Here is a 25,309-nt window from a genome sequence, read left to right as displayed (position 1 = left end):
CCAATGCAAAACAAGTTCCTGCTAGTAACCCCGGTGTAGTTTATGTAGGAGGTAGGACTTAGTAATTGTGTGCCACGTTGCAGCGAGGTATTGAAAACTCTGCACTTGTTCTAAGCAAGCTGGTATAGCCACATACCAAACATGCGTTTTGTTGTCCTTGTGGCATGATGCAAAGACTTGAACATAAGCATAGTGTAGTATAAGCTGCATTAACTCAGCCCTCGCCACACCAGTGCAGCAAGCTGGCTCAAGAGCAAGTTCAGTCTATTCTGTGTTTAGATTCATTAGAGCTGCAAAGTAGTCTAACCAGAATCCCAGCCAAATTGTGACTTGAAACCTTCCTGAAGCTGTCAGTAAGTTCCCATTTCATCTGATTAAACTGATCTTCTGTACCACAAGACTGCCTCTGTACTGATGTTTATTGCTGTCTACATGAGGTTTTGTTAGTGGTTAGTCTGTCACCTTTGATCCAAGTTGGCTCACATCACAAAGTTTAGATGCAGTTGTAAAAATGCTCTCCTCTTTTGAAGGGTAATAAAGGAGAGTAGGTTTAAGGATGCCTTGTGCCAGTGTGTGCAGTGTTGTGACAAGCTAGGTTAACTAGAACAAGAGGAAAAGACGAAAAGGACCACTATTTATCAAACACATGGATGTTGTATTGTCTTATTTGTGCTCAATTACTGCTCATATTTCTAGAGCATTTTGTGGTTTGTGTGTTTATGCTAGTGCACTTTGTAGCATAACCATCTTCGTTTCCTCCTGGAAGATGCTACAGGTTTGCAAGTTGGGCCATTTCTTTTTTACATCGAAGAGCTAGAAGTAATGAAATATGTAGAGTTGAGATACTCACAAAACTCTAGTTAATTTCTGATGGGGCTAGGTTTGAAGAATGCAACTGTCAGAATACTAGGCTCAAAATAATTAGGCAACAAACTTCCAGTTTGTAACTTACATATCTGAGATCCTGAATATTCCTTTTCAGGAGCATGTGCCAACTACTGTGTTTAGTGAGCTGTAAATCTAGATGTCATTTATTTTGCTTCATTTGGTGTTTAAAATGTTCTTGTCTGCCTGAATCAAAGCTGCTGTTTTTCAGGTGATGAAGGTGGAGAATCTGAACTCCTTGGAGAAGCTCTACAACTAGAACCTTCTGTAGCCAAAGCTGAGAGGAGTCACTTGATAGTGTGGCAAGTAATGTATGGCAGTGAGTGAGCCTGTAGGATGCAGCTGGAGACCTTAAAAACTAAAAAGGAAAAAAAAAAAAAAAAGCTTCTGCATGTTTTTTTTATTTTGTGAAACATGTTTCACTACATGATGTTGAAGCATTTCTTTGCTGTTTAACTTTATATTGCAAATCTGTCATACCTTTAACTATACAGGAATTACCTTGTGCTGTTTTACTGCAACGTTGTTACATGGAACAGTATAATGAAATCAGAACTTCCTCAAAACCGGTGTGCACACCATAGTAAGCAATCGAGACATTAGTTTTACTGTACCACAACAATCTAATATAGTTCACTTCTTTGGTAGTCTCACTTGAGTTTGGCTTTATTTCAACTGAGCTGTATAATGCATTGAGTAAAACAGCAAAGTTATTCCCAGAGTATTAAAAAAAAAATTAATCAGGTGGATTATCAAGGTTCATCCAAATATTCAGCGAGGGCTAAAGCAAACTGTTTCAGCTTTTGTTTTCAAACTTGGAAAGTCTTGCTTATGTAGTGTAAACAGATTGATTTGTTACTTTCATCAAAAATTGGGGGGGGAAGGGATTGTATAGAAATTATGACAATATTTAAATAAAACAACATGTTTTCACTGTTGAACCTTAAAGTTTGAGAACTGCTGCCCTCGATCAGCAATTTTGAGCATAGTGTTTTCCCATTTCCCTGACATGGATACATGTGAACGACTGTTTCCAAAGGGTATCCTTAGGATGATTTAAATTGGAAAACAATTGCAGAATTCTTGAACCAGGGGATACATTTTTTTTTCTTGTCTTAACTCCTTATGTCCTAAGCACTAGAATGATCTTCTCTGCCTAGCTGGTCAAACTCATGAGGCACTACATGTGTGAAGGTTAAAGACCTCAAGTAGAGCATGAGAAAAGACAGAGTGTACAGGAAAAATGCATTCTGCCCAACTGAGATTGTAAAGGAACTTTAGTGCCAGATAATAGGGTACAAAGTGTATTTTTTGTAGCTGCATACCCCCATTTAGTCCCACCCAAAAGAAGTTTAACCATGTTAGCAGGATTGAGAAATTGTTGAAAGTCAGGAGACTCTAATATCAGGCTGACATTCTGTCTACTCACTGTCTATTTTTTTAACCATAAGTGTGAGTTGAAGACTGTCTTCCTTTTACATTGAATTTCCTACATTAGTATCAAACTTAAGTTAAACACTTCATGACTTCTGTTCTTCAGACTATTTTAAAACCTAGATTTGCTCTTTCATTTATTTGCTAGAAAATACAAATTTGAGGGGTTTTAATAAACATCCAGCATTTACCCCCCAAAAGCTGGGACTGTTCTGTTCAGATTAGCAGAAGAATTAGTAAATTGGTATGTGAGAGAACTGAACAGTTTCAGAGGAGTAAATGTAGAAACACTTTTTTAAAACTGCCTAAACATTTTTATGCAATAGGAGCAGTTCTGGTCTATCAGGCAAACATGTGTTTATATATTTTCTTAATTTTTTAAATGAACACATTTAGCTGAGGTCTATTGTGTAAATATATATTTAGGCAGCTTTTTCAAATGCATATCATAGCTGATAAACCAGAAAAACTCCATTCAGGTCTGTTGGTTAGATTTATATGTATAAATACTTTTTAAGCAACATATTTTGTACACAGCTGTTCCTCTCGTAAATATGTATTTAGGACATGAACTATGTAGTAAAAGAAAAAAAATCCTTATTAAAGAAGTCTAATATCTTGGTAGTATTTTTCTCTTCAGAATGCCAAAAGTGATGAGAGCATGTTGTTCATAATTTGCTTTCCAAATTCATCTTTAATGTCACTCAAACTACTTTGGCGTAATTATAAAGTCTGGGAGCTCTTAAAAATTATACGAATACAGAAGGTAAACTGACTTAATGCTCTTATAGAGACCTATTTAAATCTCCTGTAGAAAAATGTATGCTGAACTTGAAGCACATCTGAATTAACTTATGAAATTGGATGTCTAAGAAAAATGCTGTCTAAACTTTTACAGTTGTGCAGAATCTTCACTGTGAGTGGTGCAGTTTCATTGCTTCTCCTGCCATCTTAAATTCATTTTTCTTCAGAAAGCACAGTCTCCAAAGCTTTTACTCACTGGTTGATTGTCACATTCTTGTGTTCTCAAAAAACCAACCAAACGCACAATTCCATTCCTTGGTTCTTGTATAGCATTTTATTTGTAATTAGTAATGATCAGTTTTCTTTGGCTTTACTGCTGTCAAGTAGAGCAGTAAAATCTGGCAAGTGTGTACCTGGTCTTTTGCCAAATGTATCTGGTCCACCGTGCCATTTTAGTCACCTCAGTGGACCAACTTGAGCAGATTTTTCAGCAACGGCTATTTCTGTCCAAAAGTAGACAGGTTTTTAAAGAAAATAATAGATTAACTATGTACCACTGTGGGTGTAGATAAAAGGCATGTGCACTTCTCTGTATTTCTCATCTAAAAACTATCCCCTGTCCTAAGGTACAGTAGATTAAATGGATCCTTATTCTCATCACAGTGCACTGGGATTTATATGCTTCTGACTTAAGGTCACTTTGAATGGTGAGTAAAACAAGGAAAGCCCCAGGCATTGAGATGACAATACACCCCTAAAAATCAGTCTCCAGAATGTTTATGCATACACTCATATATGATTAAAGCATCATATAAATAGGAGCTAATCTTTTGATAGCTACAGCTTGTTAATAGTTTGGAAACATTTCGAGCACAAAATATGCAGCACATTACTTGCCTGGGTAAGGGTGTTTGCATGGTAAAGGTGAAATGCATTGTATAAGCTGCTGCATTGTCCATTTCTTGTAAAGGTCTTCCTGCGTTGGATCAGATAGAGCTGGCAGAGCGTAGACACTTTATCATAGGCTGCCTTAGTAACAAACAAATGTTAAATCTGTTTTATTATACTAACTGTTCTAAAGAACGTGTGTCTTTTAAAATGCTGTGTAACTGAATATTTATTTCCATGTGAGTATTATAAAAGTTACCAAAGGATTAAACCTGACTTAGCACTCTTGTAAGTGACCCTGTCTCAACAGGGTCTTGTGAAGGCCCTGTTCTGTAAAACAAGACACGGTAAACTCAAATACAGTTCTTTAGGGAAATTAAATGTTTTTTTCTAACAGGGTTATGCCATATTGTAACAACCTATGTTGCACCTCAAAGCATTTTTCTATACACTAAATGTCTCTCCCGCCCTCTAACAAAATTAAGTTTCCTTTATTAATTTCGTTGATGCACATTTCTCAATCTTTTAAACATATTTTAAACATTTTATGGTCTGTAATTTTTGAAAGTTTTGTCTGTTGGACACTTTACGCTGAATTTTACTTGCCTCTGTAATCCAAGATGGATACTACAGCGTTAAACTTGCTGTCTGTTAAAACTTGAGGCTTCTGTGAGCAGAAAAGCTCATATAGCAGTGTAGTTATTTCAGTATTTATTTCTATTATTGAATCCATGGGGTTCAGAATGTAACTTTGTACATGAAATATATATAAATATGTATATGAAACATGCATCTGATTTGGTGTTTTCTTTGTGGTCTTGTGTTAAGTTCAAAAGCTTTTGATGCTACCAGAAGGCATAATAATTTTATACTAGCAGGTAAATATTGCCATCATAAATACAGGTAATCTATTTGAGTCATCCCACAACTGCTCTAATCCTGGTATCTCACACTGGGCCTAAGCAAAAAACTCTGAACTAAAACTGCATACACTGACTGGATCCTAAATGCTGTCTTCATCTCCTATATAGCCTTCAAACCTGCTGATTCATAGATTAAGACTAGAGGATGGATAACCACTGAACTTGCAGTTCAGGTGAGGTAGCCGCTGACACTGGAATTTATTTTCCAAATTTTTTAGCACCTCACAAAAGAACTGGCTTCATTCATTTAAGCCCGAAAGTACGTTGGTTAGTTACTGCACAGCACAGGAAATGATATATTTACAAGGCAGAAGAGTGAGGGCTGGGTGACCGGTTTCTCCTGCAGAAGCAAAGCACTTGGCTAGAACCAGGTTTTCAGTTGTTTCCTGGGATATCTGCCACATTCTACCCCTGTTTGTCCCGGCACTTTATCTTGAGTCTGTAACAAGTGGCCATGCCACTGAAAATATTTGGTTAACCTTTGTTGTAATGGGTTCTGATGGAGCCCTCCTTGTGCAACAACAACATTTTGTCCCCTTGTGTGCTGGTGAACATGGTAGGCAGCAACATGCCCCTTGCTTGTGTGTGCTGATGTACTCTTGCTTCTCTCAAACAATATTGAAGAGCCTACATAAAGTTGCTTTTGATTACCTATAGGATGCAAATACCTTGTATTAACATATACAGAGATTATTTTTGATCATTTACTGGAATTTTCTTGCAAGATCTTTGCCTTGTTGCCTTTCCAGAACAGATGTACTGACATATCCCTCAGTGTTTGTTCTCAGATGTATCTGTTCACATGCGTGTCAGTGCGCTGTGCTAATAAGAGTGTGTATTAAATATGAAGAAGCATCAAAAGAATCTTTACTTGGGAAATGTTTAAGCTTTCTTCTCCTAGCCCTGCTGTGCATGTGGATAAGTAGTTTGATTCTTCAGATTTCTTATTTTAAAAGTGCTTATAGCACTGTAGTTTACAATTCTATCAAATGATATTTGGAAACTGAAGTTTTAAGCTGTGATAAATGCCCAAGCCATTCACCAGTGAACATGACAATAACAGGAAAAACTAGCAGGTTTTTAAAAATCTCAGTGGTCTGTCTCCTGTAAAAAGAAGCGGCCAGCTTCAAATCATAGTATGTAAAATGTTAATAGTCAAAAGAAGTGAAAATGTTTGCCTGAATGCTTTTTTATTGGAAAGTACTTGTCTGCTGGAAATTAAACTTCAGGCTTACTGAAAGAGAGTGAATTTCCTTTTTTTTTTTTCTTCTACAATGGGATGTTAAACCAAAATGAGGCATTCTTTTTGCCATCACTTCCCTTTCACCATCCTGTAATGTGTTTGAAAGCCGTTTGAGCAATACAGTCTGTGAATGTTATTTAGCTTTATGATCATCTCTGAGGCAGAAGTGCCTCTTCAAGTCTTCTGCAGGAGAATGAAGAGGGCTTTTTGGCCTTGGACCGTGCTCCAGATTCAGGACTTGTGGCAATCTTGCCCGGTTACAATTAACTTCTTCAAAAGACATTGAAGTGACAAACCTAATTCTGAGAAGAGTTGTTTCCCTGCTTTTCAAAACCCGCTTGCAGAGTGGTGTGATGTGGATTGTTTATTAGCTGCTTGTGACTTAAGTGGGATGGGAACCCTCAGGACTGCCTGTGTTGTGTTTAAACACAAGGTGGTGCTCTAAGAATTCATCGGCTCCATCCAGACCTGGAGGAGAAGTCGTTGTGCTGGGGTACGGCTCTTCTCCCTGCCTGCCTGCCAACATGCGAGTGTTGGGTTTCCTCTAGCAGCTCTTCAAGGTGGAGATTCTGTGTCAGCGGTCGAACAAAAGAAAAGGAGAATTTGGGCGTTTGATCATCAAAGGGTTCAGAAAATTGCTTGCCCTTGCCTTCCCCTTGGTTGTGGTTTAAGTTGTGTTGTGGGGATTTCTCTGCCTTGGGTGCGGCCGCTCTGCGGTGTGGTGGAGCCCCCAACCTGGGACCTCTTCAGCCCCTTGCAGCTGGGGCATGGAAAAAAAATGCTTCTCCTGTTTTAAATATCATGGGAGCATGAGCAGGGCTTAATTAGGAGGTGCTACTCTTGCCTCTCTTCAAGAACAGAAGCACCACAGCCCTCCTCCACCCCACAGCCCCAAGGCTTTTGGGCTTGCAGGTGGCTTCTGTGGCCAAGGGAAGGACTGCTGCCTTCCCCTGCTGCTGCCCTCTCTGCACGAGATGTTTGTGCCCAGCGGCTCCTGCTTTGTTAATGGCTCAGGGCTGGAGCTTAAATAAGGAGGAGGAAAAAAAAAAAAAAAGTTGGAAACTGTCCTGGATTCCACATCTGCTTTTCACTTCCACCTTGGTGCAGAGGGGCCAGCACTGGGAGTGCTGTGTCTGAGTGGCCACGGGGCCACCAGAGCTGGGGTCGGGGTTTTAACCTCCCTCCCTCTGTGCTGGTGGGGATGGGGCTGCCACCACCGGGTGCCTGCATCTGGACCAGCGCTGTGGTGACTGGCGGCCTCTTCACCCAGGCTGCAGCTGGGTGAAATGGGTGCATGGGGACAAGCACAGTGTGTGTGACCTGTGGCCCTCCTTGGGGGCTGGTGTTGTGGCCTTGTGTGGGTTTTGAGAGCACCAAGTTGTAATCATTGTGGTACCCCATGGCCTGGCTTGCAGACATGGCTCCTGGGGGTGACTCCCTTCAAAGCAAGGATCAGCCTACCTTTACTTTAAAGTTAAAGGAAAAAAAAAAAAAAAGGTGATGCACTGGGGCAGACCAAAAGCCCCCATGTCCTGTATCAGGGTGGCAAATGCCTGGAGGAGAGCAAGTGGGGCCAGGTGTGTTGGCTACGCCGTAGCCTGCTGCCCTTCAGGCCTTGAAAACAGCCTCTGCCTGCTGGAATGGGCTGGATCTGTGGAAAATGGTATAGCTGCCTGTAGCCCAGCAGGAATAAAAAGCAGGAAGTCGGAGAGCTCATTGGTGTGCAAAGGCAGCTGGGAAGCCTCTGGGTGTTCCTCTGGCTGCAGTAAATACCGAGTGAGACGGCCATTTAACTTCTGTCCTCTCCCAGAGCCCTGGGGGCTGTGTGGAGGCGCGGGGGCTTTGTGTGGTGCTGTCCCTGCTCGCTTCAGGCCCTGGTTTTTCTCCCTGAGATGGCAGAGAGACCTCGGGGGATGACAAGAACTGGGGTCAGGTGAGAAGGCCCAGCCAGCCTCCTCAAAGCCTAGAACCATGGGAGGACCTGGCTCTGCCTCTTCATGGACTGTATTGAATCCTGGAGCCCCTGGGGCAGCAGAGACCCCAGGTTCACCGGGCCGTAGGCCTCAGGGCTGTGCCCAGGGAAGGCTGGCATCGCTTTGGGTGGGTAATTGTGTGGGAAAGGGTGTTTACAGCTGAATGCCGGAGAGACACGGCGCTGAGGAGATTTTTGGCTGCTAATTGATGTGCTCAATGAGAGAACAGCAGGATGCATGCGTGGGCAGGGAAAATTGAATTCTTGTCAAAATTGCCCAAAAGATAATGAAAATCCCCGGGATAAGAGAGAGGTGAGTTGGGTGGCATCCACAAAACCATTAGAGTCGGGTTGACTCAGCTTGTAAATAAGCACTGTGTGGGTGCTCCCTACCAAAAGTGCTCTCCTGTGTTTTGGGATGTGGCCGTGCTGCGTTCCTCCTGGGGAGGGAAGGTGCTGCAGCCCGGCCTTGGGCCGCAGGGGAGCTGCCAGTGCTGAGCACCAGGCCCGAGGTGCTTGTCCTGGACCTCCTGTGGGGCTGTGGTTTTCTGTATGTGGGAAGGGAAGGTCTAAACGAGGGGAGGTGGCACCGGCAACATCCCTGGCAGTGCCCGAGCAGCAAACCTGCACCCCGTGCTCCCCACTCGTGCTACTGCTTATTGAGAAAGTAAAGATTTTAGGCTTGCAAAGAGGGGCAGGGAAACAGCTTTGCTGCCATTTGGGTACCAACATGCTGCCAAAACGACCTGTCGTCAGCCTGAAATAGCAAAGTGATTGTCTGGCTTTTGCAAGCATTTTTAAGAGTTATTTCTCAGCCAAATCTCTGAACTTTTCAGGGTGCTGGGAAGGTCATTTCACCATAGCAACCTGGACCTGCGCTAAAGCCCCAAATGTCAACTTTGGGCCAAAGCTGCGGCTGAATCGCTGTAAGCGAGCTGTGAACAGAGGTGGTCGTGCTGCAGGCTGCAACCGGCTCCTGTTCCAGAAAGGGTGTAGGTCTCCAGGAGGGGCTGCAGCTCATGGAGGAAGGTGAGTGGCACCACCTGGGCTCATGCTGCCTGTGAGTGGCAATTCAGTGCCATATTCTGGCCCTGATCATCTCCGTAACTGACTGTGGTGCACAGGAGCTGCAGCTCAAGCAAGGCATGATTTGGAGCCTTTTTGGTGCTGTTCTTCTCGTCCTCCAGCTGCTCCACAAATACTGGCCCAAGGGTGCCACATGCCTTCCTCCAGGGAAGGTTGGTGTTTGGGCAAGAGGCACAGAAGTCTTTGTTAATCAAGCTGGCTGCTGCAGTTTCCTCTCATGTTTGTACAAATGACACTTTTTAAGCAAATCTCATGCCCCACCTCTGCTGATCTGGGGCAGCTCTCATCACTTCTCCTTTAAAACAAACAAAACCCCAAACTCCATGATGCTGCAAAGCCTGGTGCAGCCAGCAGAGCAGCCTGGTCCCCTAGCAGAGCAGCTGCAGTGCCCTGGGTTACCTCCTCCCTGGGACCAGCTCCTCCTGCAGCAACCCCATGGGGAATTTACCCCTTCAAAGATTTTGATAGAAATAGAAAGAAATCTCTCTTGTCATTCCTCACAGCAAGAACTTTGCATCCAAAGCAAACACCAGGGCCAGAGGTTGACGTGTTTGTTTTTCATGTGCTGCAGCCACGCTGAACGCCGGCACTGTCTGCTCGCAGTAGCTGCCCACCTGTCTGTAAGCGCCCATTTCTGAAACCTCCGTCAGCCCCCATCATTGTGCTTTTAGCAGAGCCCAGAGAAAGAAATGCCACAGAATGAGCTTAGTGGGTACCTGGGATGGGAGCCCCATCTGAGTAAATAAAGTTACATAAGCCAGCAGGTTGTAGCTCTAAGTTGTTTATAGGTCATAAATCCACATTTCCTGGATTTTACAGCTTCTGTTTAAAAATATAAACAACAACAACAACAAAATACTATGTGATTGGAATAAGCCTGAGCATTGATCGTCCCTTAACACAAATATTGGCTCCGAAGCACTCCTCGCCCTGCCTGCAGGCACGCTGCCCCGGCCCCGTGCTGGCAGTGCCTGCAGGAAGCCCGGTGATGCTCAGAGGGGAAAGCTGGAGGTGAGCAGAGCGTGGGGCATGGCTGTGCACACGTGCTTATTGAGGGACTTGGCCAGCACCACGTCACCATACGGTGACATAGCGATGGCACAAACAAGACATGCATTGTGCTCTTCCTTTAAATAGCGCCAGCATCCAGAGACACTATTTCTGCAGGTTTTATGGCTGTGGAGGGTACAAGAACCCACTGGCTTTTAATAGCTTGGAGTTATTTAGAGATTTTATTTGCCCAACAGCGCTGTGCTTTCTGGGATGCTTTAGGAAGTGTTTGCAGTAGTAATGAAATGTTTCTATCAAATGTACTCACTTGGGGATTGCTAAACCTTTTCTGTTGGTAGCAGCTGTGCAGGGACTGTCCTGGTCCACTTGGGGCTGGGATGAGCACCAGAAGTGAGCAAAATGCTGAGAGCTGCGCTGATGGCACAAGGACGGACACCTGGACCACGCCGTGCATTGTGCCTCCCGGGGCAGGCTTCAGTCAGCGTGTCAGCTAGAAGGGTGGCTTTGAAACCATGGTCTGGGGACGTTTAGGATGCTGCGGGTGATGCTTAAGCATCCATAAATAGTAATTAAGCAAAGCAATGTTGTACGGCTTGTTGAGCTGTCTGTAAACTTTCCCTGGGGTCTACACGCTTGCTGGAAACTGTGTAAGCCTCCAGCAGTCAAAACAGAATAAAATACCCACAACCAGTGCTCAGAGCATCAGGGAGACTCCTGCCAAAAATGACTCCTGGGCTTGACAGCATCAAGCCTGCAAGCTCCAGAGCATGCACGTAAAGTCACTCCACTCCCCGGGGATTAGGAAAGTTGCAAGCCTTGAATCAAGGGCACAAGAAGGAAAAAGAGAAGTAGGATTTGCCCCCACAGTAACCTTGAGTTGTTTGTTGAGGGCCCCTGGCACTTGTCCGAGGCTGTGTTTTATTACCACAGACGAACAACAAGTGCAGCAACAACGAATGAAGCTTCAGGAGCTTTGGCAAATGGGGGGAAACATCTGATTTCTTTCTTCCTCCTCCTGTATGTGGCTCGATGAAATGACTTATCCCCAAGCCGGTGTACTCTCATTTCCCAGAAGATGGATGTTGGCCTGCCTCTTCCTTGCCCTGCGCAGGTGTGATGGGCACTGCCCAGGGCAGGCACCCCTGCAGGCACCAAGCCACTTGGTTGTAACCTTGGTTTGCCCTCTTCTCCCTGCTCCCCCAGGCCCGTGCCGTCCCCTGTGCTGTCCCACAGATCCCGTGGTTAGTCTCAGTTACAACGCTCCGTTCTCACACGTCTTGCTCAAGAACAGTGCCTTTACTCTGATCCCTGAGAACAAATGTGTGTTTTGTATAGACAAGGCTCCATGCCCCAAAGAAGTCAATAAATAACTGCGGTCGTTAACGCGGATCGCTTCATTTTGGAAGTCGCAAATGATTCACCTTCTCCCCAGGCCTACTTCTGGTAAGGATCAGCACAAGGCAAATGAGCATTTCACAGTTTGTTGGTTCCTTTCTTACTCTAGTTGCGTTTCCCAGAAATCAGGTCTGGTTTTCTTTCCTCAGGTGCCGCCTCTGGGCTTTATTGGGCCAGTTCACCGTGATGCCAGAAGGCATTATATGCGGCGGTAGCTGGCTGAAAGGCCTCTGTGTTCTTGCTGCAGGAGATTTGAACTGGAAGAGGGACCTACAGAGGCTCCGGAGGGTTATGTTAGCAGCTGTGAAGATTTTTCACCATAGAATTAGGAGTGAGCTGCAGCTTGGCAGGCAGGGCACCACTTCAGCTGGGCCTTCTCAGGTCGCACAAAGCAAGGCAGGACACTCTTGCCCATTTCATAGATAATGTGTTCAGAAAACAGTCCTATTCCCTACTTGTTTACAGTAACTCCTAGGGACTGTTACCACACCTACCTTGGTCATCTGCAGACCCTGCTTGTTTCACTTTCTCTTCCCGTTTCTTGTGTTTGCTGGTCATTTCTATCCCTCTCTGGATTTCGCCTCCTTGGTTGTTGAGCCTGAGCAGGGCTGAGCAGAGCACGTCATACGCATTACCGTGCCCTCGAGGCTCCCTGCCACCTTCCCTTGCCTCCTGGTCTTCTCCTGAGGCTGCTCCTCAGCTGTTATTTTTGCTGAGAGCTTTTATTCTGCATTTGTGCTAACTTTCAGCTCATGCTGCACTTGGACTCATTTTAATATTGTTACTATCTCAGACCTACTCCTTGTCACGCATTTTGGGAGTAGGCAGGAGACATCCAAGAATCTGAAGCCAAAAATAGGGAGAGAAAATAAAATTGTGACTTTAAAGTTCTTCTGACTCAAAACCGCCTCAGTGGGATGCTTCCTTGGCCAAGGCCCTGCAGCTGATGGTGGTCTTCTCCTGGTCCAAGCACTGTGACTGTGCTGGACAGGACCGTACTGGCTGTCCCATGAAATCTGAAGTCCTAAAACAGCCCCAGGGTGCTGCAGCACCCTTCGGTGTGCTCGTAGGTTCTCTGTGCTGCAGCACTGGGACCTAGGGCAGGCAGGATGAGTTGCGAGAGCAAGAAGCATACCTATGGATTATAAAGAGTTGGGCTGTTCACAGTCTTCTTGCCTTGGGTGCTCAGCTCACTCTCTCCTGGGAGGCAGCATCTGCTCCCCACCGTGTGACGTTACCCCAAGGGACGTATGGGATGCATGCATCTGCTGGGCCAGGCCGGAGAGCCCCGGGGGCATCCACAGCGAGAACTAGGAGAGGCTGTACAGGGATTAAGGCAGATGTATTGGGGGTGAAAGACAAGGAGATGGCATCTTGCTGGGTACCCAAGGCTCTGAACAGAGCTGAAATGAGCTTTTGCAACGAGATACCGTGTTTTTTATGGTTTGTAGCTGTGTTGACTTTGTTTAGGATCACGATGGGTTAAGTCATACATGTGTTTTTAAAACCTGGCCTATTTCGTTCTGGTATTAAATACTACCTACTCTCAGAACCAGGCTGGTTTTAAATGTCCTTCTCCCAGCCTGAGCTTTCCCAGTCCCAGAAGAGAGAATGGATTAGCTGCGGGCTGCTGTTGTGGCATTCAATTTCTCCTCCCCTATCACAATGTCGTAACGTTTGAGTCAAATGTTTCCAGGGAATAGCAGCTCAGTTAAATAATTCTGTTTCCGGAGGAATCAAAAAGGAAACTTTCCACTTGATCTCATGCACAACATCCTATATTTACAGAAACTAAATATCAGGCATAAATTGACTTGAGAGGTGCCTTGGAACCGGCTGTGCTATTTTGATCCACCAGATCCACCCCTGTGACTGCCGCTGCCAAACGTGAGGCTGGTGGGAGGGCTGGAGCAGGAGACCCGAGGGGCTTTGCTGGGGGGCACGGGACGCATCCAGGCCCGCTGCTGTGGCCGCTCCCCCCCCTCCAGCACCAGGAAGGGTTTGGACAAAACCTTGGGTCGCAACCAAGCCAAGCACCCAGTGCCGGTGGAGCTCACCCCAGGAAAGTCCTGCACAATGGTGGTGGGGTGGATGGAGCCCGGTGGTCCCCAAGGTGGGGCACAGGGGGTGACACTGCACAGCCACCAGCATTGTCCCTCCGGGGGACTGTCATGTGTCTTCTATTTTCGGCGGTGGCACGCCGGGAGCCCAGGATGCGCCGTCTGGGCTGTTCACCTCCTGCGGGTTTCGTATTGCTGGACACACTTGCTCCATGCCCAAAGACACTCAAGCGGTTAATTACGACCTAGAGCACTGATGGATCACATCACCGCTATTTTTAGCACTCTCACTTCTGGTGCGAGGCCCATATCTATCTCTTTTTGGCCTTTTATTTTCAGTTTCTCGTTGCCGTTTCCTAAACTCGTCTCAGCACCAGGTGGGCAGCAGCTGGTGAATATTTTTGTCTCCGTGCGGCACAACGGGGCTGCGGTGGGGGGGCCGGGCGCTGCCTTGCTCGCCGAGCAGCTGAAGCCGAGCGGGGCGGCAGCTGGGCACAAACCAGAGCCGTGTCCTGGGCCAGATCCTGCACCGGGTGCGGGCACTGCTGGGAATGGCGGGCTCTGCCTGGGCTGCTTGCAAGTGCGGAGGGATGGGGATGCAGAAATGGGGTGGTGGTTTGGGTTTGGGGTGTTTTAGGGGGTTTTGCACAGCTGAGGGGTCAGCTTGGCACACCGCATTTGTGAACGAGGTGCTGGTGTGATCCCCTGGCACAAACTGGTGATGGGATGCACAGAGGTGCTGGCGAGAAGAGCGAGCAGGGGGTGACGCAGGCACAGAAGAGCACCGTGTCCCTGCCCGTCCCCAGCAGACATCTCCCCTTCCTCTGTGTCTTGGGCAGGGGCCCAGGAGCTGGACGGGGCAGGAGAAGGAAACCTGGCCCCTGGGGCAAGAGGGAGCCGGGAAAGGAAAACCCTCTCACGCCCGGCTGCTGACGGATGGGCTGGGAATAGCCGGTGCCCGGTTCCCTAGAGAGCGGGCACGTAGCATGGACATAGATAGGAAAACCCGCCCCGAGAGCGCCCGTCCCTCCCAGCAGGTGCCCGCTCCTCCCGGCCGCTCGCCCCCATCCCCGGGTTCCCAGCACCTCCCAGTCCCCTGCTCCATCCCCTCCCTCCGCACAGCTCCTTCCCTCCCGCCAGGCCAGGAGTTCAGCTGAAGGTCGTCAGAGGGATTTAAGGCTTTGGCAGAGGAACGAAAGATTTTTGTAGAACTAAAGCAGCTCTGCTGTTCCCTGCAAGCAGCCGGCCTGTAGCTATGTGCTCTGACGGGCAGGCTCGAGTCTCCTGCAATATTTTACAGAATAACAAGGTCTTTCTTGTAAAGCAGCAAGACAGAAAGGCCGTTTGCACGGGTTATTGGTGGATGTCCTCTTTAATAGGCACACAGCTAATTCCGATTTAATGCATGCAGCTCCATAAACTGCAGTGCCTGGGTGCAGTTACTTTACTGCCCATTCAACACCAGTTAACCAGCAAGAATTCAGAGGTAACTACACAAATTAACTATGTGGATTCAGCGTAGGACAGTGTAACCACACTCATCTGAGCTTAGTAAACCAAGCACGGAGCCCTGAAGCAAAACAAAGGGAGGTAACGGCTCAAGCAGGTATATAAGCACGCAGGTGTCTGGGTGATGAGCGCCTCAAATGGAGTCCTCTCCTGCACCGTGACAGCCCGAGATGTGGGGAATGTGCTCAAGGTGCTGCCACACATCTGGCTACCTGGAAATGAGTTCCTGACCTTATTTATACCTCTCCTCCTGCAGCGTATGCTTGGGCGAAGACGGGGATGGGGCGGATGATAGGTAAAACAAGCAGATGCAACAACAGCAGGGGCTGGGGGGGAAGCAGAATCTAAGATCTTGCTGGTATCTGTGGAGTGTGTAACTGGCAGGAACATTTTAGGGCTATGAATACAAGCTGACGTATGCATGTATGTGCAAGTAACAGTCCTTCTAGGACAAGGCATGCTGATCACCTTCAGGAGAGGGAGTTTGGGGCGCTCGTTTTCAATTAAAATCCTTTCATGTCAGCTTCAAGGATTTGTGGCTGCCATGCATTTTTCTCTTTTACTGTCCCTGCTTTTTATGGCTTTTTGTATCAGCCTTGGTGCTAAGATGGGGTTTATTTACTGCACTTTTTATGCTCTAGCTCCCCTGCTGCTGGCTGCTGTTGCAGCCTCTCCAGGCAGGGGGTGAGGCCAAGCCCATGGTTTCTTTGTGAGATGCCACCAGCTGGAGGTTTCCATCAATCTTAGAGAATCAAGTTTTAGTAGCAAACAGCGGATGGCTGTGATCCTGGTATGAATATCAGAAAGGACCTTGGGAGCCTCCTTGATTGGCAGGCAGATCACAGCAAATGTAAAACTGTGGTATTTCTGCTAATTTGTTGGAAAGTGCAGGCTGGTTATGTATAGCACTTACACATGCAAACACACACAGATCTGTCTGCAGGCAGCATGTGGAAGAGAAAGCTCTGGATAAATCCTGCGCGAGAGATTTATCTCAAAGCAGGCGGCGTGGGAGGGCCAAGGCGCAGCGACCTGAGGGGGACAAAACTTAAACCCTTTGTTTTCTCCCCCAGCCCATGTGTGGACAGGGAGATTGATCCTTGGGACTGCTAAGGGTGATTTGATGCATGCACTGTGTCTTCCCAGCCATTAATTTGGGTGGCAATGGCAAGGTATTTGTATTTTATTAGTGCAAGGAGGTTCACCAGGTCCCTGGGCAAGGCACTCTGTTGAGGATCGCCAGTCCTCAGGACGTCCCCATGCACAAACCAGGCAAGGAAAACAGGTCCAAACAGGCAGGTGAGACAAACAGGAGCTGTGCTGCAGCAAGCACTGACTCCGTGTTGCTTTTCTAGGTTGGCAACCTCAACTTCTGTTCATGAGATGAAAATAATAAGGAGGTGAAAAGCATTAGGTCAGGGCTATGGTGATGGTGGGGTTGTCTGAGCCATGAGAGGGAGCAGCAGAGACTTCCTCCTGTCTTGGGCTCTCCTCTCACCACACAGACATTGCGCAGAAGCCCTTCAGACTGGGCTGGTCTCCGATGCTCTTCAGGTGGCCGCGGCACTTACCTGACTGCCTAGTATTGAAGTGGATGTGAGAATAAAGCAGGTTGGCTGTTTTTGATCAATAAGTAAAATCAAACCACGCACGTCCTGAAAGGCAGCAGGTACCGCTAGGTGAGTGTCCCCTGTCGGCTGGAAGGGTGACTGAAGGGACCCTGTGAGGTGCCAGCCTCCAGAGCAATAGCAAGCAAAGTCCGTAACAGCTGGTACAGGCTGTGTGTGCACACGGGCAGAGAGCATTCGGATAAGACTGCTGCTCTCATTGCCTTTTTCATGTTACATCTTTTATTTTAGGCTGAACTTACCGTGGAGTAAAATTCCTGAGTACTGAGGAAGAGGGATGAAAGCTTGGACTCACCGATCCTCCAGCCTAATGAACGTAGTCATCATCCCGGTCGTAAGAAAGGTGGTGGGAAGCTTTGGAAACTGAAGATGATCTGACAAGGACAGGTAAAAATGGCCAAATTATGTTTTGATTCTCACTGGCTTACGCAGGATCTGTCCCACAGGCCCCTGAGTGCTGTGAGCTCCAGCAGTGGCCAGGTATTTAGCTGGCAGGTACTGTGGGAGACAGACATCCAGCAAAGCATTCACGCATGTGCCCATTGGAATGGCATCCGAAAACACAGCTCAGCAAACTTGCTGTCATTTGGGAAACACCCCAGCTCAACAGGGAAGTTTTGCCAAGAAAGAGTTTAAATGCTGAAGAGAAGGATGGAGTTTTTTGGCATGTAATTACGTTTGTGATCAGGCTTGCAGTCATTTCTCTAAATATGTCTCTTGGCATTGTGTGACTGAAAGAAAATCTGGGGCTTGGGTGGTTCTTTAATGGTTTCTTACCATTACTGTAATGAAAACCATCCTCAGACGTTAACGGTAAAAGGTCACTGGCAGGGAACTTGTTGCACCTCAGAACCCTTGAGGCTTCAAATACAACTGGGGACTTGTAGCTCTCAGCATGTGAACGGTCAGGGCCAGCTCTGCCTCCTTCTCTTCCCTCTCTCCTGCACCTGAGAAGCTGTGCTATGCGTTGTTTAAGAGAGGTTTCAGCTCTTTTGGCTGGAGACTGGTCCAGGAGATGTGTGCAGCTCCCAGAAAAGCCCAGGACAGGTACCAGCTGCCCTCCTGGCGTGACAGCCACCTGCAGGCCGGGGCCATGGGTCCTGAGCTACAGCGCAGAGCTCAGAACATCCCCCTCATCCCCCCACATTTTTTATCACTCTTTACCACAGCAGGTTTTAGTATATTTATTGACCGCTGGTAATAGCAAAGCTTTTGTACCCAAGCACCTCTGTTCACCTCTTCAGCTCAGCCCTTGCAGCTCAGCCTGCGGTGAGGGCGAGCTGGAGCACACGAGGCCCCGCAGCCCGCTTGTGCTCGTCTCTCTTCAGCCAGACCAAAACCTTGGACCCAGCTGCCCAAGAATGGTGGTGAACTTTGGATCTGAGCTCCTGTAATAAGTACTTGTTTGCCCTGGCTGTTGGCTTAAAACTCTGTGGAAAAAAGATGTTTCTAGGGATTATTTCTAAACTAAGAATGCCAGCTGAAAGGAGAATCGTGTCCAGCCAGCCCTTGTGCCCAGCTCTTGGGCTTCTCAGGGGAAATGAGTGACTAGAATGAGACAATGAATGAGATAAATAACGTTTAATTGGTATTGTAATGAACCTCGAGCAGTCTGCCTGTGTGCAGAACCTGCAATTTATCTCCACGGCCATTCTGTGAGTTTTTAAAAGAGGCTGAGAATTATTCACCAAATCCCCTGAAGGACGACTGCCCAGTGGTCTCCTTTGAAAGTCCCAGCCACGTCCCGCTAGGGAGGGAGAGCTGCAGGTTGAATATGCCATAGAAAGGCTTGGATTTCTTTGTGCAGGGTGGCAGCGTGCAGAAGGAGGATAGCAATGCTGTGTGTCACTACCAGGCAGCCGAGAACGAAGCGATGAGGCTTCGCTACTGCTCCCTGGGCAGCAGGGGTGGCTTTTGGCCCTGGCTCGGTGCTGCCTGGCTGCTGGTGGCAGAGCTGTCAGCAGTGGGCTGAGACGGGTGGAAAGAAGAACGCAACATAAGAGCCGGCAAAGGCTTCTCATGGTCCCTGGGAGGCAAACGGGATATGTCGGGGAGCAGAGCGTGTGTCCGAAGCCCCGTGCTCCCCATCAGCCAGCCACCGCCATGCAGCTGGGCGGGTTTGGGAAGGTTTGGCAGCCAGCACAGCCTCCTTCCTGGGGCCAAAACAGAAACCACACTGAAGAGCTTATGTCCCCTCAGAATATACTTGCTAGCTTGCTGTTGTTGTTTATATTTGTTGGTGTTTTTCTTTGCTTAATTGAAGTTCATGAAGGAACTCCCCCCTCTTGGTCCCTGTGCAACCTTCAGCTGCTTGAAACATTAGGAGGAGGGGGAAGGAGGAAGAGACCTGGAGCCAGCACTGCCAGCTTACTGGTTTCATTTGGATATAAAATCCCAGGGGACTCAGTCCTCTGGCCATACATATTGCCAAAGTGCAGCCAGCAGGGCAGCTAAGGGTGAAAGCAGGGGCCGCACTTCTGCGGGCACAAGGCATGTCTGCATGCTCGCTTCTCCTCTCCAGCCTCCAGGAAGCCTTTTGGAGAGTGCTACAAAAAGCAGGACATGCTTGGTCCCTCCCCAAAGCCAGTGTGCACCTAACCCAAGCTGTGCCTCCAATTAACACCTCCACGGATGAGGCTGGGGAGGATCAGCGGGGCTTCGTTTTAATAATTTCCTTACAGAGGTTGTCTGCTGAAAGCTGGAAGGGAGTGGCCGATTGATGGCCGTGTTCTAATGAAATCCCAATTCTGCTGCCAGCCCCCAGGTCCTGGGCGATAAAGCCTGTGGTGCCCCCGTCCCCAAGGATGGGCTGGGAGGAGGACAAATGGGATGGTGACATTACCACGAGGGAGTCAGGGCACAGTTGCCCCACTTGCAAATGTGCTTGCAGGCTTGTAGAGGACAGAAACGTGTTTGCAAATACATGGTATTTGCCAACAAAATGAGATTGCTTAACAAGTAAGAAGGAGAAAAAAAAATGAACGCAGAAGTAATAGAAGACATAGCCAAAGACTTAGGCCTACAAATGGGATTTTCTCAATTTTTAAGTCTGGCTGGGGTCACTATCCCATCCTGCATGAGGAGTAACACAATTTTCACCTGCTACATAAGATTCAGTTATAATGTGTCTAGGGGGCTGTGAAGATTAATGGTGTTTGTGCCATACAGTAGACTTTTACCAGATAGTGGATTTCCAGGAAGGGAGGCATTTCTTAAGCCACTGCGGAGAGCTCAGCACAGCCCACAAAATGACTCCCTTGGCTCCGCTCCTCGGGGCATTTCTTAAAGTGCAGTCCTGGAGCACAGTGTTCTTAAATCAAAGCACAAAAATAACCAAAACAGTATCAAGTGAATTGTAAGAGCTGGCAGTATGGAGGTAATAAACAAGGTTAAAACAGTCCAATAACAATATCCTGTTACAGGAGAAGAATTACCAATATTCTGTGATGGTGAAATATCAAACTTTCTGGTGACAAGGCATCGATTTTCCCAAAAAGGAAAGCGAGAACAAGCTGCAGCAGTAATGCAGCATGTGTGAGCACAGAGAGGGGATAGCTATGACAACACTGAATAAGTATCTCATCTCCAAGAGCTCGAGCTCTGTGACCTTTAGCAGTGTTTGGGATTGTATGTCTGTTTAGGATGTCATTAAACATGACAAGCTTCCTCCAAATGAATAGTGCGTCGAAGTAATTGGAGCAGTTTGAAGGGCTAGATTCCTAGCTAGCTACTTAACTAACTTGGAAAAGCTACACGTCATTAGGAAACCCAACACAAAAATCTAGTTTAGCAAAATTTAGTTTTGGATAATAGCTCTTTACCCTGTGTTCAAGTTAATAACCTGGTTTCCGTAACAGGCCTAATAGAGGGGATGGTCCTGTGCTGGTCCCAGTGGTCCCAGTGCTTGGTGTGCCATGGAACCGAGGGCAGGTTACATATGTCCAAAAGGTAAATTTAGATCATCTGGAATAGCCCTGAGGATCCAGGTAGTTTATCTCATGCTGAGTAGATGGCTATGTGATCGCTGACAGCTTTGCAGACCTCTAAAGGAGGGAGGGATTGCAGCAGCCACTGGTGTTCAACCCGAGGTTTAGTACTCTAAGGGTGGTGCTATAAGCATGTCTCTCATGGCCGGGTAAGTTATGAGTGGCATTTGAAATCCATTTTACAGAGTAGAATAAAGAGAGTGAAGAATTGTAAGGTAGCTTGAAGACTGACTTTAATTACCCAGTAATTTTCTAGCTGTGATCCATGAAGTACTTGTTGCTGATCCCCAGACAGATGGCTAGTCACATAGGATGGGCTTCTCCTCTTTATTTCCATCTGCTATATTTCATTAAGACAGCTAAAAATAAAAATATCCCTAATGTTATTTTTCCATGCAAGCTACTGCTAGAGTGATTCGATGCAACTGTGACTAGAAGAGTTTCCAAGCGACAAGATTTTCTTAATTAATTTGTGATCCTTGGCATAAAAATTGACTGAGAACCCCTACACAAGACTTATCATGAGAGCTACACTTTCTTCTAAGTGCTATGTATCTAGAAGAGTTGGTTCAAAACAACTTCTCTGATATAAGGGGAGTACAGACTCTGCCGTCTCTTCTGAGCAGAAGTTCCCATTTTTATGTTTGAACCAGTTGTAGATGGTGATTGCAAAATGGAGATGTAATCAGGGAGATCCTTCAGGCATGAAGTCTGCTCTCCCTCTGTGTAGTGGGAATATCTCCAGAAGCATCTGTTCCTCACAGCTCCAAGCTTCTTTTCGGCCAGCACAGTGCCCCAAGGCCCTCTTAGTGGGAGGGCGCAGTGTTTCGGGGGTTCTTTGGTTCTGTGTTTTATGGGTTGTTTGCTCTGTCTAATGTGTCTTTGCATGGTAAAGCTGGATTCTTGCACACACAGCTCTACTAATTCCAGTGTTTAGTTTCTGGACTAAGCTAACACTTGCTCTCCAGAATTGAAGGTGAAATCAGGGACTGATATCTTAGGCCTGGGCTATTTTTATTCTTCACTACACAACCCATTGCCATAGTCCTCCTGAATGCTGATCACAGATGCTTACAAAAGATGAACTCTATTACTTCACCCTGCTTTCAGAAGCCTAAAGAAAGCAAGCTATTTTAAACAGCACAGCTCAAAGCACCACCAGTACTACGTCTCGGTGACACTGCCTACAACACAGATTAGAACCTTTGTTCCTACCCCTCCTTTATTAGTTGCTTCTGCTTAGAAAAACAAGCAATTTCCTCACCCTCCTGGCAACGTTCCCATGAGGAAATTCCTCCTCCCAAGCCACAGCCACGGTGCCACTCACACAATCCCTCCTTCTGTCAGATCACGCTGTTTTCCCATTTGCCTGGGCTCTGGCCACGCACCCCAGCCCATCACCCCAGGAGAACCTTTGGCTCCATTCTTGTGCCTGTTCTTCCTCCTCCAAGAGCCTTTATTTGAGTTCCACCCTAAGATCACACTGACTTAGGCCCCAGTTTAGCAAGGAATTTTATCACGTGCTTACGTGTAATTGACTTAGACCTTCAATCTGTTTTTAGCTTATCAGAGCCATGGGTGGGTAAAGCCACCCGCCTGCGCACTCCTGACGCCCACGGAGGTTGGCTGTTGACATTGTTGAGCGAAGAGCGCACGGGCCTAAAACTGAGCAGAAACTCAGATAAGGAGGACTGCTGAGCTGGACTCCGTCCAGCATGGTGGCACATCTTTTAAGACCTAATTATCTCCACACAACACTGTGGAGGTGTCAGCACCATGGCTGTGACACACTCCAGGTTATTGGGTGCTTCGACCACAACTCGCCACTGGTGCGTAGTAACCGAACTTGGGAAGTCGGTGCTCTGCTCAGACTTCACTTTGGATATTAGCAGCTTTTCCTTCCCTAAGTCCTGAGTAAGTACTTTAGGATTAAGTCTTAAATTTTGGAGCAGAGAATGCGTCTAATTTTGGCAAAAAGCAATGAGTGCCTCCAGCCCAGAAAAAATTAAAATAAAAATCCAGTAATATTAGATCCAGTATTTTATTCTGCTTAAACCGTAGTGAAGTTTGACACAGAAGCACCTCATTTTCCTGTAGGGCCCCATCACATCAGTACAAGGCTTACTGACAATTGCTAAAGAAATGGAAAGACGCCCTGGATTTCACTTGGCCCCTTACAACTTTTACCTTCAAAGTCTGGCATATTTAATTCAGATCATATAAAAATTCCAGTGGTGAAGGGTGGGGAAAACTGAATGTTGAATGAAGACTTTTGTTTTCCGGAACAGAGCTGAAATGAAGAAGAAGCTGGGCTGTGACGATCAGATTTCTGCTATAGGTCAGAAGTTCAGTGTATCATCAGATTTCATGTCATGGGGCTGTTCTGTTCCTAATTGCAACCAGCCAGGACTCAGCCCATCGGTGAGCTTTTACTCTGTGCTCCTTCCATAAGGTATATATTGTAGTCAAAGTAGTAACTAAATCATTTTAATTGTATTTTAAAAGCTAATCATTACCTTTCAACTCTACAACACAGCAGAAAATGAAAAGCCATGCTGGCTTACATTCATGTGAAATATAAAAGCCAATACTGGATTGTTGCTGCAGCAAGTTTATTTTGCACAAATTTAATACAAGCATTCGGCTATAAAGCTCTGGTAGCTGTGATCTCAGATTTGAAGGTATCTGGAACCTCATGGTGAGAGGAGCCAAAAGCCCCAAGAAACCTGGTCCCAGGGCCCAGACCCCGACCCCACGGATTGGGTGGGGATGTGTGAAATACGGCTCAGCTGGGCAGAGTTGGTGCTCTAGGAGGGAAAGGACCTGTGCAAGCAGCACCAGGCAGTACAAGTCCTGAGTGATCCCACTACATAACTAAATTAATGATTTATACGTCTCAGGGGGAGCAGCTATAGCTACATCTGAAGTTGAAATGAAAAACAGCTTAGCACTTAGCTGATGATCGACTTTTTGAATAATTTAAATTGGTCAGAGACATCCAGGGTGGACTTGTGTAACCTCCTATGGACATCCATTCGTCTGCAGAATTAGAGGAGACAGCATGTGAGTTGTTTGGGCAGCTGCATCACAACACTGCAACAACATCAAATTATGACAGAGAAACATGGGCTGTTATGCAAGGGTGATGTGGGACCTCGACTAAGAATCAGGCTGGGGTATCTCAAGTTAATCCAGTAGCTAACAAAAATTAATCTACCAGTTTTAAAATGACTTTGCATCATGTGTGTCTTCTGCAGAGCACCTCTCACCGCACTTCTGCTCTCTCAAGCTTTAAGAACCCCCTGTCTCTTGTGGTGATAAGGTCTTAGAGAAGTTTTATTCTTCCTGTGTCCACGACAGACCATCCTGCGACCTGCAACGCATCCTCTCCTTAATAAATCATCTTCTAAACCTTTTCATACTGAAAAGAGGGCATTCACATGTTTCAGCATATTCTGGTTTCCCTGGTTGGGAAGAACGAGGCTCTTGCTGGTGCTGCAGGACAGCTTGGAGATGTAGGCACTGCCTCAGGCTGGGGAGCAGCGCCAGCCAAGAGGAGCAGGACTGCCTAGAAGACACGTCTGTATTCCTCAGATGCTATGCATTGCTTTTAAAGCCAAGAAACCTGAAGCTGCAGTGGCAAGTCAGACTTCCTCTCGAGATGGAGTTGAGGCAGGCTAATTTTAGCCACCATGCGCTATGCAAATCACCGCTCTGTAGCTGGGTTTATTTTTTAAAGCTCTGACTGCCAAACTGGCTGCAGGGCACAGACTTCACGTGGGTCTTGGAGGTTTGAAACCGGCTCTTTGGTTACTGGTGCTGCCTTTCAGATGGGGGCAATGTGTGCTCAGAGAGGCCTGCTAGAAAGCACGCTTTCAGTAGGGAAGGTCTAGATGACTGGGTTAGATCATGCACTGCCTTTCTAGCTGGCTGGAATTAGCTCATGGTGCTTTTGTGGTTCTACATGTAATTTTTCTTTTTCCTTGAAAACTCCCCTGATAAGCCACACGCTGTGGGCCTGCTGGAGATGGTGGGAGTGCTGGTGTGGACCTGCCTGGTAACTGGATCATGCCCAATACCTGTAGATAAAGGAAGCACATCTCTATTGGCTTTTAAGTGTATTCTCTAAATGTTTGGAACATGCACAGAGTTTACTTTAAACTGTGGCTGAATGTGATTTCCTAGGAAAGAAGCATTTCTTAAAAAAAATTATTATTAGATTGTGATTCATGGCACTCATTTAAAAGACAGAGGCAGATATGGGGAAGCAAGGCGGGATACGCTTCCAGTAAGCCCAGGCTTTAGCACAGGCAGTAAATTGTTACATTTCTCTTCAATATTAAGAAGATTTAGCACACAGAGTTTCATCTGATAGCTTTCACAATGTCTTTATCACGAGCCATACTGCAACTGAGTTGTAGTTTGTATCTACAAGAAACAATTCTCTATTATTTCATATCTACATGACATAGATAGCTTCAGAAAGTTTCCTCTCTCAGCTTTAAGAACAGCCACTTCCCTGCTTGATGCCTTACCCATAACTCA

The 25,309-nt window shown here is 46.6% G+C and overlaps 1 protein-coding gene across 7 annotated transcripts in view; it reads left to right on the top strand.

The window, feature by feature from the left end:
- SPAG9 (sperm associated antigen 9) overlaps positions 1–4,741 on the top strand; it is a 63,047-nt gene extending 58,306 nt beyond the window's left edge. For all 7 annotated transcript variants that reach the window (XM_066980354.1, XM_048064350.2, XM_048064353.2 and 4 more), the window contains one exon: positions 1,097–4,741. In XM_066980354.1, the coding sequence (XP_066836455.1) occupies positions 1,097–1,212 (116 nt within the window). In that variant the 3' untranslated portion in view covers positions 1,213–4,741. The remainder of the gene's footprint in view (positions 1–1,096) is intronic.
- The last annotated feature ends 20,568 nt before the right edge of the window (positions 4,742–25,309 follow it).

Source organism: Anser cygnoides, chromosome 19 (assembly GCF_040182565.1).
Source record: "Anser cygnoides isolate HZ-2024a breed goose chromosome 19, Taihu_goose_T2T_genome, whole genome shotgun sequence".
In the NCBI taxonomy this organism is placed as follows: domain Eukaryota; kingdom Metazoa; phylum Chordata; class Aves; order Anseriformes; family Anatidae; genus Anser; species Anser cygnoides.
The sequence above is the reverse complement of the archived record's forward strand: the minus strand, read 5'-3'. Positions and strand labels throughout refer to the sequence as shown.